The sequence below is a fragment of the Lampetra fluviatilis genome, chromosome 4 (genome assembly GCF_964198595.1).
Source record: "Lampetra fluviatilis chromosome 4, kcLamFluv1.1, whole genome shotgun sequence".
NCBI lineage: Eukaryota > Metazoa > Chordata > Hyperoartia > Petromyzontiformes > Petromyzontidae > Lampetra > Lampetra fluviatilis.
Genome location: NC_136278.1, coordinates 28,998,243 through 29,018,489, shown reverse-complemented (window position 1 = coordinate 29,018,489; position 20,247 = coordinate 28,998,243). Strand labels below are relative to the sequence as shown.

Sequence of the window (20,247 nt, the reverse complement as noted above, 5' to 3'; positions counted from 1 at the left end):
TCTGATCCGGCACTTTGGAGGCAAGAGTTAGATTGATTGTGTAGATTTGTGGTGAAAAACTCCCAAAAACCCGCTAAGCTGCCAGGCGGCTGGGAAGTGACAGTGTAACACAGTGCAACAAGTTGGTTAAATTTCGATTTAAAGCTTTCGTGTTTTATGTTTTATTTTTATTATTTTATTACTTCCCTTCTACGTGACTTTACCGAAAGAACCAAGAAGAAAACAAAAAACAAGTTGGTTCTTAAACAATCTGTGCAGATTTCGATTTAAAGCTTTCGTGACTGCAGGGATTCATCTTCTTGGTTCTTTCGGTAAAGTCACGTAGAAGAGAAATAATCAAATAATAAAAATAAAACATAATAAAATAATTCTCACGTCGTTTCGGCCACAACGCAAGCAGCCGTCCTCAGGTGAAGAACAGGTCTGTCTGTGCAGACCTTAGCTTGTAATCCCATCGCATGCATGGCTTCTCTCGAGGTTTCTCCAGTTTCCTCCAGCGTACAACAAAAAAACGCACTGAACGAAATTGACTCGCCCCTTCTGATGCAGGCATTTATTTTTCTGAATGAAAAAAGTTGACGTACTTGTGACGGCAAGGTTGGGGGGGGGCACATTGCCAGCCTTTTTATTGAACAAGTGAGACATTTTTGCCCTCCAGCAAGGAGATTGCAGTCGTCATCAGTCTGAAGTCCCCCACCATCGTGATGTACTTAATTAAACATAATGGCCATTACTGGGGGAGAGCGCCGGCTCAATGGTTAGCAGACTTCACTATGAACCCGTGACCTACATTTTATTCTGGCCATGGGGATTGCATCGGTGGTGAAATCTGAACCGGCCGTGTGCTCACGATTTGCCAACCTCGCACCGACCAGCATGGTGAAGTATGGTCAATCAACCCCTGTGACACACATGCTGTAGGTGAGCCCTTCGTCTATCAGTGGATGGTTGAAGTTACTGAAACTGATAATTATTAACAATGAGAGTTTGGCAGACATCTGTGTGTGTGTGTGTGTTTATAGACCCCTGTGTGTTGAGTCACAATGTCTGTTTTGCAGGGTGGGCAAGGCATGGCAGGCCCCGTTGGAAAAGAAGTGAGCGCCGTTATTTCTTCAGTCGCTGCGCGGAAAAGTCCCAGCACAATAACCCCGCGATTTTTGCACAGCGCAGTAAAAACGAACACAATGCAATTACACCACGTGTGCAATATCCACGCTCGCAGTAATGTATTCCATTCGGTTATGCGTGGACTCGTGAAATGTTGTTTTTTTGTGATTGTGCATAATAGATTTTTGCAATAACCCAGTCCCGAACGCATTTCCACATTTGAAAGTTTAATTTTTGTTTTCCCCCCTTTAAATTTTTCTTCATTAAATAAAGGGTGCTACCGGACGAGCAGGAGACCGGGGCCCCAAAGGAGAGAGGGTACATTTATCGCCCTCCGTCGCACACAATCAACAGCAGATGCGCATCCTTCCCAAGCAATCATCGTTCAGCGCCCTTGGAGCAACGAGCCAGACCAAGTGTATTAACGGATAATCCCATTTCAATCATTGTCCTTTATTTAAGTAGGAGCGGGGCCGACTGACATCCAATTACAGGCCCTGCTTTTCAAGAGCGACGCATGCAACCGAACCCTTAAGTGGAGACGGATATTTGTTTTACAATTAAGCGGTGTGAAATGGTGTCCGATTTAGGTTTTAAGCTAGCCAGTGACCTCCTACGCACGTGCAATACCCGGGTTTCTAATTCGTCTTTTTTTATTTTGGATAAGGGCAATTGACGGGACGGATAAAGATTTATATGTCCGTCCAAAAACATCCCACTCCCGCAGAGCATAGCAATGAATGCCTTTTATATTTTCTAACTTAATGCCTGTAAGATGCGATATTATGAACACCATGAAGCTACATAATTCACAGCACTTTAGTTACTGTTACAAAAAAACAGAACAACTAAAATCTGAGTTCAGAAAACTTACGCAAATTAGTTTTTTACAACAAACAAGCTGAGTTACAATTAACAGATGGGCAGGTCACGTGCAGCGAGGCAAAGTGTGCCTACTCCCAACTCTTCCAAGATGTTTGGCCAGCATGGAGGCCCTTCTCAGAATCAGAAGATGTATTTATACTGGAGGAATCCTATGAGCTATAAAGCTCTTCTTCACAGATGTCCAGTAGACCAGTATTGGCATGATCAAGTAATTACACGGCTGCACCATTACCTTTAAGCTCAGTTTTTTTTCCGCTACTGCCTAATGGAAACCCAGTGAATGAAGCACTATTGTTTTTAAATTTCCCTCTCCAGTAAACTGCACATTTGGGTCACGATCAGTCGATGATCGATCTCCGTGAAAATTGGCTCCGTGGCAATCACGCTTACTGCCAAAACCACCCAGGCCACATCGATCGCCATCCACGGTGATTTGCCCATCACTGCCTCCCATTGTCAGCGCGACGATTGCTGCGATTAGCAAATGGGCACCGTATCTCGTGGGATACAAGAGCCACAATAATCATCGCATTATCTACTTTTATAGATATCGCCATATCGCGATTATCATTACTCGCCTTATTTTACGTGACTGTTTTATTGAACAGTTGTAAACAAAGAGCTATTTAGCCATAACATGAGTGCTTTGCAAAGGGCGGTTTTTTTTCGCGCGCAGAAATTGATGCCATAGTAATTATATGACGTTATAATTTTTAGATTTCATTGAAATGTTTCATTATTTTATGTATTTTAATCAATCAAAGTACTCATGGCAGGCTTATATTGAATTCGCTGCAGTCGAATAGCTCTCACACGATCTGTATTTGTACTTTAAGTACAGCAAAGCCCAAATACTATTCAAAAATTCGAAGTACGGTGACAAAGCTGTGAGATACTAGAATAGTTACCACAAGAGTGCAATTATTTTTAAAAATAGCAAAAGTCTAAAAGATGTACAGTCGGAGCACCTGCAGCCAATTTGTTTGAAGCTCCCTCTATTCACGAACCGGCAGGACAGGCGACTTCCACGTTACCCTGCAGCCTCCCACCCAAAGCGTTACCGATGCGTTCGTGCTTCTCCAACATCGGACTTGGTTTGGCCTTCGTAACAGGGAAAAGCTGCGACGACTTGCAGACACCCCAACCGTAGCTAGACGAGAAACGTGCCGGTTCAAGTACTGGCCGGCAACCTCGACCTGATATCCAAACGGAACGGTGCCCCCTTCAAAACGCCCACGGCAGAGGTCGCAAACCCGGCCGCACCAGGGTCGCAAATGGGTACTCGTTCCCTACCCGTACCCTACCCGAAATGAGTGACAAACGGTTACTCACCAGTGACTCACGGCCTACCCGTACCCGGCCGCACCAGGGTCGCAAACGGATACCCGTACCTGGCCGGGTACGGGTAGCCAGGTATCGGGTAGGGTACGGGTATCGGGTACCCGGTTGCGACCTCTGGCCCACGGTACTAGGCGGTGGCACTCCCCCGGGCGGTGTTAAAAGACTCCTACCGCCCGTCGGCACAACCACGCACGTCGAGCAGCGTCGCGTGACGGCGACGCCATTGCTCTGCCCGCAGGGCGACCCGGGCGTCCAAGGCCTGAAGGGCCCTGGCGGAGACAAGGGCCGCGACGGGGAGGCCGGCACACCGGGCCACAAGGGATTCACGGGTCCCATGGGCCCTGCTGGGCCACCGGGCGAGAGAGGTTTTCCTGGGACACCGGGCTCCTCGGGGCAACCAGGCCAACCAGGCCTTCAGGTAGATCCGTGCGGCCGTGACGGTACGATTTACAATCGTCGGCATCATCATCGGCAGTGATCAATCCACTTCTGGATGTAGGCCACGCCAACCCTCACGATCCCTTATGCGTGGTGCTTACATTGTGATTTTTAAGCCACGTCAGTGACAAGCACCTTCTCCTAGCCATGCATTCAGAGGGGTTCAGCTCCTGACGAAGTTCAGATAAGCCTGTGTTTGGCCCCTATCCGAAACGTGTAGAGCAACTTTCACCATCCATTCTCACTTCTGGCCGGCGTTTCCCAATGCAGCGGCGTCTTGCAGTGCTATATTCATAAACATGTGGGTAGGCCACTCGCCCAGGAGTGGAATGACAACAAAGGCCTGCGCATGTAACCCGTAAAGCATTGGGAGGCCCTCATCCAGCAGTGGACTGACAACAAAAATGCGATATCTCGGTGAACTGTCTTCTGTGCCACGTTGCACCAGCGATCTTTGCGACGCTCGACCAGGTGCGGCGTGGTTGGTGGTGGATGGATGCGGAGCGAAACCAAAAGTGGCGTCGCTCACCGCGCGTGGAAATGTCCCGCTAAGGACGTTGCGTGGGAGTACGCGAGTCCGGTGGCAGGGCAGGGCAGCGCTGTGTGTAACCGCACGTGCGATTTAATGCCGGCACTTGATTTATTCGGACATCTCTTGAAGTGTTCGGCCAGCAAATTATCCTTTTTTTTCTCTTCTTGCAACAGTGTCTGCACTTGATGAAATCCGTGCCCTTTGGATAGGGGAGGTCAATAGATTATTGGGCAGCCCTTGACTAAAATATCATTCGATGCTTGCGAGATGCCGCTGCACTGTCATGTGTTAGCGTGCTGGACTTGCAATCCAGAGGTCACCGGTTTGATTCAACCTACCGGCACGGCAGTTGAAACAATGGGGGCAAGCTTCTTAAATGTCCCTGCCTCTGTCCACCCAGCAGTACAAATAAGTGCATCACAGTTAGTCGATCGGCAGGTCGTGTGTGGTTGGGTAACGTGTGGTGACGACGACCACCTCTTCCAAGTCGTCTGGCCAGCGTTAAAAGAGTATGCCAAATGGCCTCTTAAGCCGACTCTAGGGGTGGCCCTTCTGCCAGCAGTGGCATGAGCAAGATCTTGCAGGGCTGCACCTTTACCTAGAATGCATCCAAGAGTCCAGTCACACTGGTGACTCAACTCCTGGCCAGATGATAAAATATATGTATAAAAATGTGCTGAGACTAATTAATGATCAACAATTACCTGTTGTCATAACCGGCAGCCATTACATACGCACTCCAGGATGAGGGACTTTCCAATCCATAGCAATGTCTCAGAGTCTTCATCATCATCATCACGGTCCATGGGCAGACAGCCCGTAGGAGTCCACTGCACATTTAGACTTTATTTTATTTACACCTTCTGTTTGTTTTATTGGTTGTTGTTTTTTTCTGTAGGGGAAATCCGTGTCCTTTGATGACCTAAAGAGATTCATCAGAGAGGAAGTGTCGAGACAGCTGGACGGTACGTCAGAACCACAACGCGAGCACCGCAGTGCTCAGCCCAGGGGATATCGGTGTCGCACTGGAAGCTGGCATTTTCATTCTGCTTTAAGATCAAATGGAACCAATTGCCCTCCATTTAATATAAGTTACGAAAGCCCCATCACCCTTGCGTTTCGGCATTTAGGATTTAAAATTTCCATTTGCAGGGCACTTAAATGCCTCGGCAAATGAAAGCTCCTCACTTCACATTTCATCTCACTCGCTCCTATGGCACTCGAGCCAAGGGGACCCCCAGTGGCAGCTGTCCCTGTGTAGCACCAGGTGTATGCGGCACCAGCCTGCACACGGGCATGGTTGTGCAAGTAGCGAGCTATGTTGCTTTGTGTTTTTTCCCTTTTCCATAGAAAGCATGGCGCGGCTCATCGGCCAAGTCCAGCCGGCAGCCATAATGGCTTCGCCTGGCAAACCAGGCCCCGCCGGTAACCCAGGCAAGGACGGGTTGCCTGGGCGACCGGGCTCGGGTGGGGAGCCTGGGCCTCCGGGGCAGATGGGTCGCGAAGGCCCCCAGGGCTTGCCTGGGTTCAAGGGTGAGTGTCGACTCAACGTCGGGCCCTTGTCTGGGCTTCATCGCACTCATGGCACTCGACTCCTTCGGGTGTGTGTCAGTGGTCACCGCCGTGCGGGTATTCTTTACCCGTTCTGGGCATCGGCCCGAGGTAAATGGGGACATACTCTTAGATTTTTCGGTAAAGTCACGTAGGTAAAAAAATGAAATTATTTATTTTTATTAAGTTTTAAATTCATTTTTTTACCTACGTGACTTTACCGAAACAACTAAGAGTATGAATCCTTGCAGTCACGAAAGCTTCAAATCTAGAAGTAAATGGGGACGTTGGGCCAACTGCGCCCCCACCCACCCACCAACCCATGTGATCGTCAATGCAAAAAGGTCTCGCCGACGTTCTCGTTGGGTAGAAGGTCAAACTGTTTCCCTTTCATTACGGCTGCACGGCTATAGCACACACACACACACAGTCTGTTGTATTTCGGAACGCTGAAAAAAGTGCAGTGAAGAATGGGCAGGAAATAAATGAAGTAAATGCATTTTCTCCAATTTTCTAAACTCCTTTTGTAATACGTACCAGTTGAAAAGAAAAATAATAATCTGAATATTGTTTTGAAAGGTCAACTGATTTAGTGCTTGTAAAATAATCCTTTGATTTCCCCCGAAATTTCACTACACGGCAGTGTGACCTTCTGACGCCTGTTGGTGATATGAATTTAAAACAACCAGCCACTTCCACGCTTGCCGACTCAAATATCTGCGCGCACCTTACTTCAATAATTTATGCCGCGCTATGAGCCTTTATCGCAATGTGTTTTAATAATTACAGCATTATAAAATAACATTATTTTAAATCCATTTGTCAATCCTCTGCTGGATGAAGGTCTCTCCCCCCCCCCAGATTGTTTAACCATACTTCACCACATTACATCAGTACATTTTAAAGATATATAGAGCCAGAAAATGTGCAGCTGAGATTCAGAAATCTTGAGAGCGATTGCACTCATTGTGCAATGACGATGTCACTCTCAGCCATCACAAGAGAGTGATTGCAAGACAAAGACAATTACTTCAAGAAATATATTTTGTAAAACTATAACCAGTGGCAGAGCGAGGTTGCAATGGACCCCGGTGACAAGGAATGAGCTTTGCTCCCCTGCCGTCCAACTTCCTCCATCTCTCTTCGTACACCGGCGCCTGGGCCCATGCGCCCGGTGCAGTCGCACCGCCTGCACACTCGATAGCTATTGGCGCGAACGCTGGGGTGGGGGCTGTCACGACTGCGATGTCCTCATTCTCTTAGGCGACCGGGGACCCAAGGGGGAGAGAGGAATGCTCGGGGTCGGTGCGCGTGGTGACATGGGGCCGCAGGGCCCACCAGGTGAGGCTTCTCGCTGTTTGTAAACTCGCTCTCGCACGCAACGCACTCGACAACAACAGCAATAATGATTGTAATAATCACGACAAAGTCAAACGCTGTTATTTTGTACAAACATGCCAACGGTTCTTTGTCTGATCTTGGTTGCGTTCTTCATGGGGGAGAAGATCAAATTTAAGGTGATACCACTGTCCAAGTATTGGCAGTTTCACGTCGTTAGCACGCGTTGTTCGGCACGATGTCCAAGCTTCTCTTGGAACTTGGTTCAGTTTTTTTAACGAAGCTCCCAGCTCGTCGGGCAGAACGTCGGGCATTGCGCAGGGCAACGCGCGACGCAACCCAGCGACGCTTGGTTAAAAAAAAAAATCTAATTAAAATAGAATTTTCAGTGAAGCCGCCACGAGCGTGCGCGGGCGACATCGCCGCCTTGCGGTTCCCGCTGCAGGCGGCCGTGATGAGTCAACGTGGAAAGATAAAAGAACAGTATTTTTAGAGTGGAACGCAGACCTTCATAATCACCACATTTTAAAGCGAGCTTCATTTGGGGTTTTATTAGTCCAGCCACCTGGCGGAAGGTCACTGGCACGCATTAAAGGGCCCGTGTAATTGCCACGTCTGATATTCCCGCTTCGCTTATGTAATCCGGTTATCTTGGCATTGCACATTCTCACAATGAGATTTAAATGTTGAACTCTCGTGTGAGGTGACCGGGTAGCTCGGGGCTCAGAGCATTGAGCTGGTACTGCTGAGATCCTGGAGTCGGAGTCTGGGATTCAGTTTTCAAATTTCCAGCTGTGAGGGTGGCAAATATCGCTTCTATCTCCACCCGACAAACATCTCTACAACAGGGCATGTGGGAAAGTGCAGTACCCCGAGTTTGGATGAAAGAGTCACTTGATGGAACCTCGGAAGTAGTTCTGTGAAATCTCCTTCTGCAGGCCATTCTCTAGCACGTGGTGAGGCAAAGCTCTGCCAGAGTTTTGAAATACCACGGTTTTTTTTAATCGTGATAATTGACGAGAGTATAGACACAGCTCATACAGCCAATAAATCCACCCATGTCCCTTTACCAGCCACTACAGATAATCTGATAATACAAAGGATTCATAGGATTCCTGGGTCAGAGTATGGTGTGTTGTCTGGGGCTAAGTAAATTAGCATTCTTCACGTCCCTAACCCATGTATACCTCGTGGTGCCGTGTGATGGACGGGTGAACACTGAAGGGCCAGCGTGGGATGCGATGGGTCAGCGTCAGATTTGTTATTTTTGTTTTACATGTTTTTTAAGCACAGGCCCAAAGGCCCAAAACATCAATGGGTCAGCAACAACCAGGACTGCCGTAGTTGTAATATATCAGAGTTTGGACACATTTATTGAATTTAGCAAGATTATCGTGGGAGCTTGGCTAAAGAAACAACGAGATGGAAATTCAAAGTTGAGCAGCGCAGAGGGAACACGCAGAAAGAGGGGTGTTTGTGACCGGCGGCGTGGTGGTGGATGAGAAGAGACGGCGAACCTGGTAGACCGAGTCCTCCACGCGGTCCAGCGTCGTGTGATCACCAGCGTGACGTCCGGCGGTGGCACGCACGACGAGAGGGGGGGGCCAGCGGGGGGTGGGGCTGTCCACGTTTGTTTTCCCTGCGATGCCTCACCCGGTATGTGACCATCTCCACCCCCCCCCCCCCCGCACCTATTGCGTGCGGCAATGCAGGTCAGTCTGGAATCCCCGGCTTCGGCAAGGACGGTTCGCCCGGCCCTCAGGGCCAGCCGGGGGAACCCGGCGTCCCAGGGCAGTCGGGGCCGCAGGGCCCGCCCGGGCGGACGGGTCAGTGCGACCCATCCACGTGCTACTTCGCCGCGTCCTTCGCACGCCCCGCTCAGAACGTCAAGGGGCCGTGAGCGACGAGTCCATCGCCGCCGCTCATCCTCCTCCCGCAACTCCACCTGCGCCGCCCCACCTCTTCTTCCTCCGCTTCGATTTGCATTTAAACAACGTTTGTGTTTGGACGCGGCCAGCCTCGGCGGTTCACCGAAGGCTTGTCAGAGTTATTAAAATGAGAACTAATATTTTCTTTTTTTAAAGGGCAAAGTGGTGTCCCCGCTTAAACGAGTGACGGGCGGTGATCGTAGCTGTAGGTGTACCCCCCCCTCAAAGCCGTTTATGGAAATTCCACGTTTCTGTGGCGGGGGCCAGTTTATCGTGTAGGATTGTCAACATCGATATTTAAAAAAAAAAGTAAGAGCCAGTTACCAGTTGGACCCTGGCATTCGATCAGGAATTGATTGCTGCTGGTTATAAAAATGGGATTTTTTTCCTACGGTACGAGAGTCCCACACGTGTGTGAGAGGGGCACTTGAAAGCACAGCTAAGAGGACACCTGCGAATAGCCATATTAGTTGGATCCGTTTGTCGACAGATCAGCCAATCACAGCCGAGAAAATCCTCTGCTCACGGCTGTACATTGAGTCCCCATGTTAGGTTTCTCTCTTCTGCGTCTTCTAAGCCCACAGTCCCAGCAGTGGATTTAGTTGGATTATCTTTCTTGGTCTAATTCTTACCTGCGCTTTTACACTAGCCACAACCACTCGCCTTGCATAGAGATCCATAGACTTACATAGAAACCCATAGACTGGCATACACTTACATGATCCATCGACTTACATTGAGACCCATAGACTTACATTCAGACCCATAGACTGGCATACACTTACAAGATCCATACACTCACATTGAAACCCATAGGCTTACATTGAGACCCATAGACTGGCATACACTTACATGATCCATACACTTACATTGAGACCCATAGACTTACTTAGAGACCCATAGACTTACATTCAGACCCATAGACTGGCATACACTTACATGATCCATACACTTACATTGAGACCCATAGACTCACATAGAGACCCATAGACTGGCATACACTTACATGATCCATACACTTACAATGAGACCCATAGACTGGCATACACTTACATGAGCCGCAGACTTACATAAACACCCACATATGAATACATACATGGGAGACCATATATATTTACATTGAAACCACGACACTTACATGAACCTACATCGAGCCTCTTAGACGTGGCTCCTTCCAAGCCAAAAGACCAATTATTGGCACGGGGTCCGGCTGCTCGGATTTTCTTTCTCCGTGCATATTCTGCAGTCTCTTATCTCACTCCACCGCGTCCTCCCATTGTCTCGGTCTCCCTCTGCTCCTCCTGCCCTGCACAGGTTCATCGCCACGGTGGCGAGATGTTAACTGCCTCGCCTGATATACAGGAGGTCACGGATTCGATCCCGACCCTGACGCCTGCTGTATATTTGTAGTTTGCGTGTCTCTCTCCCCGTGGTGGCGTGGATTTTTCTCCGAGCCCTCCGTTTTTTTCCTCTATATTTAGAATCAACACGCGTTTAGAGTATTTGGCTGCTATAAATACCCACGTGATAAGCCACTGTGTTGAGCTACAGTTTTGTCGTCAGGTCGCTTCTGAAATATAGCTACAAAGTCATAGGTTTTTACCCTTTTATCTGGCAACAAAACGGACACCTTATACAAGGGCTCATGATTGCATTAACCACAACACTTGCGGTCAAAATGCAAACAAAAAGACAACTCTGATAATGTATGCACTATCCTTGAAATTGATTAGTCCATACCCGAGACAGCTTTTCTTCGAGCCTAATCTCACATGGTGTTGGACCAGATGACGACAAAAGGCGCACAGCACAGTGAGTCTTACCTGGTTAAATAAAAAAAATCAAATCTCCGAAGCCCTTCTCGTTGAACCTTCTCTTGTCTATTCTCAACACGTGCCGAGTCCAACTAAGCCTCGTCTCCCTGACCGAACAGATGACGTCACATCACTCGCGATGCCGCTGTTACTGGAGCGTTTCTACATCTTTGGCGTTTTCTATTTGCATGATTTAGAAGTGTTTTGTTTGTTGTAAAGTTGTCTCTATTTTTGCATTGCGGTGTGACTTTCTTGCACATTACATTGTTGTTTTATCCTCCAGGTGCGTTTGCCATGGTGTAGAAAATTATATCCGTGCTTAGTTATTATATACACAGCGTTATATGTATATTATAAAACACAATAAACACTTACACCTTAAGTAATTACGTATGCAGGTCTTAGTAACGATGCATACGAGCGAAGCATTGACCGGTCACGTATATCTTTTTTTTTTTGTAAGATGTAGAGAAAACTACTTTATTAACGCAAGCGGCATAAGAAACTGTATATGACAATCATTGTAACAAAGTGCTTTTATACTGTGTGCAACGTTTCGCGCAACATTTGACCTTTAACCGAGACGGATCTGCCCTTCGGCTCCGATGCTAAATCTTCTCGCTCCGGCCCGCAACCGACTCAGTGACGAGCGCTCGTTGTTAGCGCGACTCGCTTGCACCAAACGCGCTCGGCAACCACCCCCCGCGCTCATGCGGTGCCACTCTCGACGTTGACAAGCGGGGCTGGTCGCCCTCCCGCAGTCAATCTTCCATTCGGTGTCCTCTATTTAACGGTGAAGAGCGGCGGTGACGACGGCGATGAGCAGTGCCCTCACGCGTCATTGAACCCTTTCGCGTTCCGAGACGGTCTGCAAGTTGCAGGGCGTTGGGTCCCCCGTTCACCGCCGAATCTCGGAACGTGGTCGCGGCTCGGCGTTCATTTTATTCAAAGAGGCGTAGCGCCGTTGTTATTAAGGACGTTGTTACTCACACGACGCGCGCTCTATGATAGCTGGCGCCAAACCGTGCCACGCCCTCCCGCGTGGCATTGTGGGAGCCTTGCTACGTCTTCCGACCTGAAAACGCACCGCTATAGATAGTGTATTTTAGTTAAACCGATGACGTATTTCGTACGCCACCGGAATGGGAAAGGTTTAAATAAACTTATCTACTCCGCCGTAGCCATACGCGCTTTTCAGAATGACCGCCGTCATCATCATCATGATTGTCGTCATTATCAGTCGTAATCTATTATCCACTGCTGGGTGAAAGCCTCCCCAAGCCACTGTCATCTTGTCACGTACAAAGCAATAAGCTCTCCAGCCCCTGTGCCTAAGCTTTTCGTGATTGCTCCATCTCCGTGGCAGACGTCGCCTCGAGCGCGTTCCCCCCCCCACCCCTTTGGCTGCCACTCCGTCATTGGCCTCGACCTCCGGCCATCGTCCCTTGCGAGCGACGTGTCCCTGCCCAATGCCCCCCTAACTTCTTCCTCGACGATCGAGCAATATTCACATTCACCATAAATCTCCGCCGCTCGTAGCGTGCGTTGCATTGTGAGCAGAGGAAGCGGGTGTCGGAATGACCTCGGGTCTCTTTGGCCTCAATGACGAGTCGAGCTTGCGACAGGCACTGTTTGTTCGCACCGAGGCTGGGCCGTGTAGCGAGCCTCCGGGCGCGGGAGGGACGCACGTGCCGCGAAAAGGGATTTGAAAAATTCCCAGTGCCAGGTGTAGGGGGCAATGATGCCAATCTGAATTTAGATGAATCGCCACGCTCTTCAAATAGTGCCGCTGGGCACCGTTGACTTGGGAAATCTGTCAAAAATCCGCGCAACCGATCAGCTTCTTCTCCCCGACGCTTGGATAGAAACTTGCCCAACGCTGCTACGCACCTCGGATTAAATGGCTTAAGTGGTGTCGCATTCTTTTCACTCGTTCAACCGTGTGGTTTCATTGTCAATATCTGTTTTCGTTCTTGAATTTCATCCCGATGTTTATTAATCCCTTGTTGACAGCTGGTGTGTTGTGGTTGTTATATATTTTTTTGTTAATTCTGGCCGGCTCCTCTCGCCACTACACGAAGCGGTTTTTCGCTCACACTTCTTAAAATATATCCAGCGGTGCTCAACTGTCGTTACCCACATTTAGAGTTGCACCGAGTCAATAGGGTTATGAATGTTCAAAGCCTTCGAGGGACAATTACATATGGTGCTAGTGTGTTGCCAAGTTTAGGTACAATATATTTACAATTAGTTGTTTAGTTTTCCCTAAAACGACACACATTTTTGTATGGAATTTTATAAGCGATACAGGGCGTACTTCCATTAGACGTGACGCGTTCATTATGATTCAGTGTTTAACACGACCGCGTGGGGTTTTCTACGGTTGCACCGTGCAGCTCGCCGCTGCGCCTCCGAGTTTTGCCGCAGTGTTACGTTCAGCACGATGTCCCGACGTTTCGCTCCACGTTCTTGACGAAACGGGCTTAGCGGAGAGCATGCAACGGGGTGCAACCCAAACACACGTCGGGGAGGGGGGGGGCTAATTCACTGTCGTCGTTTCGAGATCGTTTCATCGCGGTGGACTAATTCTTCACGCTTTCACCGCTAACCTGCTGTCCGATGGGGAAAAGCAAATCCGTGGGTTTTATGAGCGAAACAATTTGGGCGAATTTCAATGAGTGACGGTCAGTGGTGGAAGTTAACCGAGGTTGCTTATGAAAACGGGTGACATTTCTAACAGCATGGTTATAAATGTTATAAATGTGAACCCAGTGAGGGCTCTTTGCGCTCTTTTACTTGAGTACGTTTAATTGTATGAAATCCCGTTTATTTATTGTTTGCAAATAAAAGGTGTGTGTAAAAGTAAATGCTTGCGAAGCCCGTTCATTGGCGGGGGGTGATAATAACCCGCATCACCGCACTGAAACGGAGAGCTCTCGATTGTGGCGAGAGATGTTAGCTACCTCGCCTGGTATGCAGGAGGTTGTGGGTTCCACCTCGACCCTGACGCCTGCTGTGTATTTGGAGTTTCCACGTCTCTCTCCCTGTGTTCGCGTGGATTTTTTTTCTTGAGGTTTTTCCCTCCAGAGTATTTGGCAGCTATACATTTTCACACGATGAACCACTTCGTTGAGCTCTCATTTATTGCCAGGTCGCTTCTGAAAAGGATCCGTATAGCTCAGTGGGCATTAACTGGTAAAATAAAATAAATGTAGGCTAGTCACTCAACAGTTGGACTGTGATGAGCACAGGTGTTTTAAGACAGATGCTGGGAATTTTGTGGCAAGACAGGATAAGATCAGTTCAACAAGTTCAAGTTAATTTATTAGGTATAGCCCTGTGAGCCATTCGGCTCTTGAATCGGGTGCAACCGCAACAAACAAAAAACTAAAACATGAACAAGAAAACATCTTAAAGTGACTTTGTGACTATGTGACTAAGTGCAAACAGAAAATCCAAGAAAAGACAGCAAAATATTGCAGAAAAAGCACCGTACACCAACGCTGTGTGCAAAAATCCCAGTGGGATGCAAGTCAAACAACCAACATCAACAACAACCACAAGACAACTTAGATTAAGGTCATCAGTCTAACTCTGGACTACAACAAACAAACATGGCCAAACCAAAAAACTTTTCAAAAATCACCAAAATAAAGCCATAAAAGCAATGAAACAGTGATCATAGGAACTGTGACCGAATTTAGTAGGGTCTCGCAAGCAATATCATCTATAATACAGGTTTCATTGCAGGTTTATAATACAGGTTTATTTGGGGGGTTAGATCGCGTAAATATATAAATGTGTCTTTAAACCCGCCACCACCGACACAGCCAATAAGTAAGGTTTGTCACGTAAACAGAACGTGCCAATTCGTTACTAGCACAGCACACCGGTGTGTTGGAGAGCCAAGCCACAACATTTACAATCAGATTGTAAATGTTGTGGCTTTGATGTACTAGTAACGAAATGGCACGTTCTGTTTACGTGACAAACCTTACTAATTGGCTGTGTCGGGTGTTGGCGGGTTTAACGACACATTTCAATATTTAACCTCTATTATGGATAGGATAGGATATGGGGATGCTTGGAAGAGATCCTGGCAGGAAAGTCTTGTACGATATGACGAGTCGTGTGTGTGCAGGATGGTTTATATATAGCATACACTAAGCCGAATCGCAATGGAGGAATTTACTTTTTAATGGAAAAATAAAGCAATGGCAATGTTGCCAATATTTGTGTGTTAATATTTTCACGTGAACATTTTGTGAAATTTCTCACTTTTAATCTTATACTAAGCATACTTAGCCTAAGCACAATGGATGAATTCCATTTTTATTACATGATGCAGCCATTGGCTGCATCATTGTCTCGCATTCGTTTGCATTCCAGTGTTAAAGAGTGTCTAGAGCGCCCTCCGGTGGACACAGGCGCGAGGTGAACTCTATCCTGCGACACGGTGGCAGGGTGTAATGTCCTATATGGCCACGCGGGGACGACAAATACCAGACACAGGAAGACCTTGCATGCACTTTCGTGTGGTTAGGGACCTGAGCATGGACGAATGTCACAGCAGAGTATTTAGCTTGCAAATTTATTTTGGCCGGCGAAAAACGTACATGCAAATAACTACAGTAACGATATAACACATGCGTGCGAAACCTAAATAAACAGAAATCAAAGAAAAATAAACATACGAATAAATAAACAAAACTAAATAAACAAAATGATACCTTTAAATATCTGTATTCTTGCGGAAGTAAACACTGTAGTGTTATACCGTTATCACAGATATAACTATTAATTGTCTTCTTGGTTCTTTCGGTAAAGTCACGTAGAAGGGAAATAATCAAATGATAAAAATAAAACAATAAAATACAATTCTCACGACGTTTCGGCCACAACGCAAGCAGCCGTCCTCAGGTGAAGAACAGGGCTGTCGGAAAGACAGCGTCTGAATGAACACCACCAAGCTTGGCAGCGGATATTTTTTGCGTGGTGTTCATTCAGACGCTGTCTTTCCGACAGACCTGTTCTTCACCTGAGGACGGCTGCTTGCGTTGTGGCCGAAACGTCGTGAGAATTGTATTTTATTATGTTTTATTTTTATTATTTTATTATTTCCTTTTACGTGACTTTACCGAAAGAACCAAGAAGATGAATCCCTGCAGTCACGAAAGCTTTAAATCGAAAAAAAACCTATTAATTGTTTAGAGTATAATAACAGACATAAGCACAGTATTCATAATATGTGAATAGACACAAATAGAAGAGATGCTGCTCACTGAACGACTTCTATTCAAAGACTGAACGAAAAAAGCCGGCGCGTGGCGCGAACGTCGTGGAAGGTTTGGGGATGAAATCGGACGAAAAAGGAAAGCCACGTGGACGAAATTTGAAATGTGGTCATAATTGAAAACGGCCGAACGAGCGAAGCGACGAAAGTCAAGTGGACGCAAGTCAAGGTATCGCTGTATTGAGAGTCTCTGGCAGCGTTCCATGTGCGCCTGTGCTTTCCATCTAAGAAACAAACGGGCGACGCTATAATGCAATGAATGGGCCTTTCTTCACGGCACATTACGAATCTGTTGAGTTTTTTTGCCCTTACAAGACATTCTGTTCTTCGTACAAGCTGCCCTTGAGCGACCTCAAAAGCGCGTGTTATATTATATTCTGTCCTATATAGGGTTAAGATCCGCGTGTAACCGCTTGTTGCAGAGTTCGGAGATTCTCGGCCGCCATTGGTTAATACTGCGGGTGTAGTAACCACGCAAATAACCGCCGTCTGCTTCACGGTGGTATTTGAGAAGGCCGCTGCGTGCCGGTTGCCATGCTCCAAATTTGCCAAACTTTGAAACATTTCCTGAAAAACGTTGAACGCTAAGCAGGGAAAGACGGCGCAACATCAATCGGTCTTTATTTTGCGCGTCAATATCGCCCTCAGGGGGGGGGGCGGTGTAACAGGGATGAGAAAAGAGCACCCGTCACGTGCTCAGCGGCCAACACCGATAAATACAGGTAAGTATTCTTGGTTCTTTCGGTAAAGTCGCGTAGAAGGGAAATAATAAAATAATAAACGTATATTTCCCTTCTACGTGACTTTACCGAAAGAACCAAGAAGACGAATCCCTGCAGTCACGAAAGCTTTAAATTAAAATTGAAATTATATTTGTATAATTGCATTGACATCGGTCACATCTGTTCTGGGAGTTGCCATGTCATCCGGAAAATACAGTAACTCAGGGTTTTCTAAACTCCAATTTCAGCCACCCATAAACGTGCCCCCCCCCCCCCCTCCTTCGTTTGCCATTCGTCCCAGTTCCAATGGCAACTGTATCGTTACTCGCTACACGCGCCTGATGATTGGTAAACACGTCCCGCGCGAAAGCTGATTGACGGCGACGTCACGGTGTGTTTACACGCGTGCCACATGGCGCGGTACACGCTGTTCATTACGCCAAGGCTCCACGCAGAGGGAGGGAGAGAGAGAGAGAATAGTATCCACATCGAATTGGTGGCCTATTCACAACCCAGAGGAATCGTTCATTTGCAATCCACTCCACATCGGTCTTTGCAAAAAAATGGTATTATCATTGCTAAACAACGTCCGACTATTCTCGATCAGCACTATCTGCATCGCGTGGGACACGCACGCACGTGCAGACAATCTCGATCTTAGTTTGAGCATGCATTAGGTGTAGGCGTACGGATTTATAGTTGCACGGATAACCTTGAAGTCTTCGATTAAGTGTAACATTCTCATTACTGTCACAACGGGATGTACACATCAGGATTGTGCAATGTTAGCATTACAAAAATAAACTTGGGTGCAAACTTCGCAAGTGGAACCGCACGACCTTAAATTGGAAGAAAAAAAATTATATTGTCAATGTATTGCCAAATATAACTCGATCCACACATCCAAATGATGAAACGGCACGTGCTGATTTGCGCGTGTGGTGTTGGCAGTTGATTTACTGATGATGATGATGACGATGATTATAAGCCCACACGGGATTGAAGTCTCGTGTGAATCACACAGCACACGTGGTGTTGAACTGTGAACTATGGAAGGCCCTCCCCTCATTCGTGGCACAAACTCAATCACAATCACCATGATCGCTACCAGCAAGCTGGGCGTTTCATGATGGGTTTAAAAAACAAATGTGCCTCCATTATAAATATGTTTAATCATGGAATAATAATAATAAAAATAAACGTTTCTTTACAAACTATAATTTTTTGTAACTGGTCTGTAGTTCTTGATAAATGTGTTTTTTTATCATCATCATCATCATCATCATCTTCGTCATCAGCCATGTATGTATGTTGATTTTTTTTCTCACCATACGTAGCCAACCGTGCTAATCGAAGGAGTCATGATCAATCCACAGCTGGATGAAGACGTTACAATGTCGTCGCAACCTCTCGACATCCTGCGACGTCGTAATCCACCGGACACTTCTGCGCGCGAGCTGATTTCGTTGCTCCATCTCCTCGGCGAACATAGCCTCGGATGCGTTCCATCCCTTGACCGCCCACTCCGTTAATATTGTCCACATCTGGCCGTCATTTTGAGCTCGCACAAGCGTCTTAAGAGAAGCAGCATTAATAGTCGTGGTGTATACATTTCGCAGAGCGGCGGGAAATCAGATTCCTCCAAAAACCCCGGGCTATGTGACCTGGTGATTCCTGCAGCACAGATGAATAGAGATGAACAATGGATAGGGAGAGGTGGGATGATTTTAACACGCCAGGAAAAGATCTATTTTCTGTCAGTCGTGGAAACACATTCCTGCGGAGGGAGCTGGTAGGAACGTCGGGTTACTCAGTCAATGGCCAGTGTCAACGGTGGCGTGGTGTATTCCGCAAATATGCCCGACTGTGAGGGCGGGCACAAGCCGGCGTGAGTAGGTTAAACGTTGAGTTTTATAAGGGCACCGCAGGGTGACCAGCCCCTCCCAGCCCCTCCCAGCCCCTCCCCACCCTCCCCTCCCCACCCAGCCCCACCCTCCCCACCCAGCCCCTCCCTGCACGACGGACGGACGCAATAATCCCCTGTGGGCTGGTGGAACCAGTGGGTTCCTACCAGTATAACCTATGTATTATACACTCTTGCCGATGAAAATTGGAAAAAAGGCCATACTCGTGAAGATAACCACTAATTGACTTAACCATACTTCATCACGCTGGTCTGTGCTGGTTAGTGAAGGGGAAGCCCAGGACAGGTTGAGATATCACGCGCCACTAACGTCAGCCTTGAAGGGGAATTGCACTCGGGTGACCGGGTTCATAGTGCAGCCAGCTCAGCATTGCCCCGTGGCAGCTCGCAGTGTCAAACTGCAACTCACGACCAAGTTGGTTGCAGAACGGATTGCGGTGCCGATGGTGAATACATTAAAGGCATCCAGTGTTGAAAACGCTGCTGTCCAATTCGACTGGATTGCATTTGTCAACTGAGAAATCCCTCTACAGCAGAATTATCGATTTCTCGATACGCTTTGCGGCATGTAACGGGTGTTTTTATTTTACCATAAACTACTGTGACTTTAAACCCGGCGTCTTTCGCCACATGCGCTCTTGTTCTTCAGATGTTCTTATCAATCCACTGCTAGATGAAGTCCTCCCCACGTCTTCGCCATGACGATTGTTTTGACCAGATTTCACAACCATGCTGCTCAGTGCGGGTTGGTGAAGAGAGGCTTAGGACTGATATTCTTTGGGTCTTTCGGTAAAGTCATGTAGATAGGTTCAAAGAAAATAACAAAAAACTACAACGTTTCGATCGCAACACAAGCAATCGTCATTAGGAGAAAGAATAGCAGGAAAGCTGATTAGGCAAATTTGTTGAAGTATGCTAAACATTTTGAACAGACACACATATTCACAAATTTCCCTTTTATATGCAGGGGCGGTTTCTTCATTAGGGCGATTGGGCGACGCACCACCAATGTCATTCAACCACAGAGTCACGCTAGCCGTCACTGTGCCTCTGGATATAGTCCAATCAGCGTCATGTCACGTTCTGTGGAGTACCGCCTCTTTTTGGGCGATTTCACTCCGGCTGAGAATCGCCCAGAATGTTCCCATAGACTTACATTCAAAGATGTTTTTTTTCGAACGGGGGGCGCTGCAATGCATTCTCTATGGCTTCCGGGAGGGCTCGCACTAACGTGCTTACGTCATCATACGTAAGCACGTTTCATCCAACAATATTATTTGTCGCCACCTAGTGGAATCTTTAATAAAAGAAACTTGAGTGGATTGCATTAATAGTGAATATAGAAACAAACAAGATGTATTGTAAGAGTCACTT

At 47.3% G+C, this 20,247-nt stretch overlaps 1 protein-coding gene across 1 annotated transcript in view; it reads left to right on the top strand.

The window, feature by feature from the left end:
* Nucleotides 1–13,791, top strand: part of LOC144931407 (uncharacterized) — a 168,005-nt gene extending 154,214 nt beyond the window's left edge. The window contains exons 58-64 of the mRNA XM_078855213.1: nucleotides 1,059–1,094; nucleotides 1,381–1,425; nucleotides 3,572–3,751; nucleotides 5,202–5,268; nucleotides 5,654–5,836; nucleotides 7,118–7,195; nucleotides 8,905–13,791. Of these exons, the coding sequence (XP_078711339.1) occupies nucleotides 1,059–1,094; nucleotides 1,381–1,425; nucleotides 3,572–3,751; nucleotides 5,202–5,268; nucleotides 5,654–5,836; nucleotides 7,118–7,195; nucleotides 8,905–9,092 (777 nt within the window). The 3' untranslated portion in view covers nucleotides 9,093–13,791. The remainder of the gene's footprint in view (nucleotides 1–1,058; nucleotides 1,095–1,380; nucleotides 1,426–3,571; nucleotides 3,752–5,201; nucleotides 5,269–5,653; nucleotides 5,837–7,117; nucleotides 7,196–8,904) is intronic.
* The last annotated feature ends 6,456 nt before the right edge of the window (nucleotides 13,792–20,247 follow it).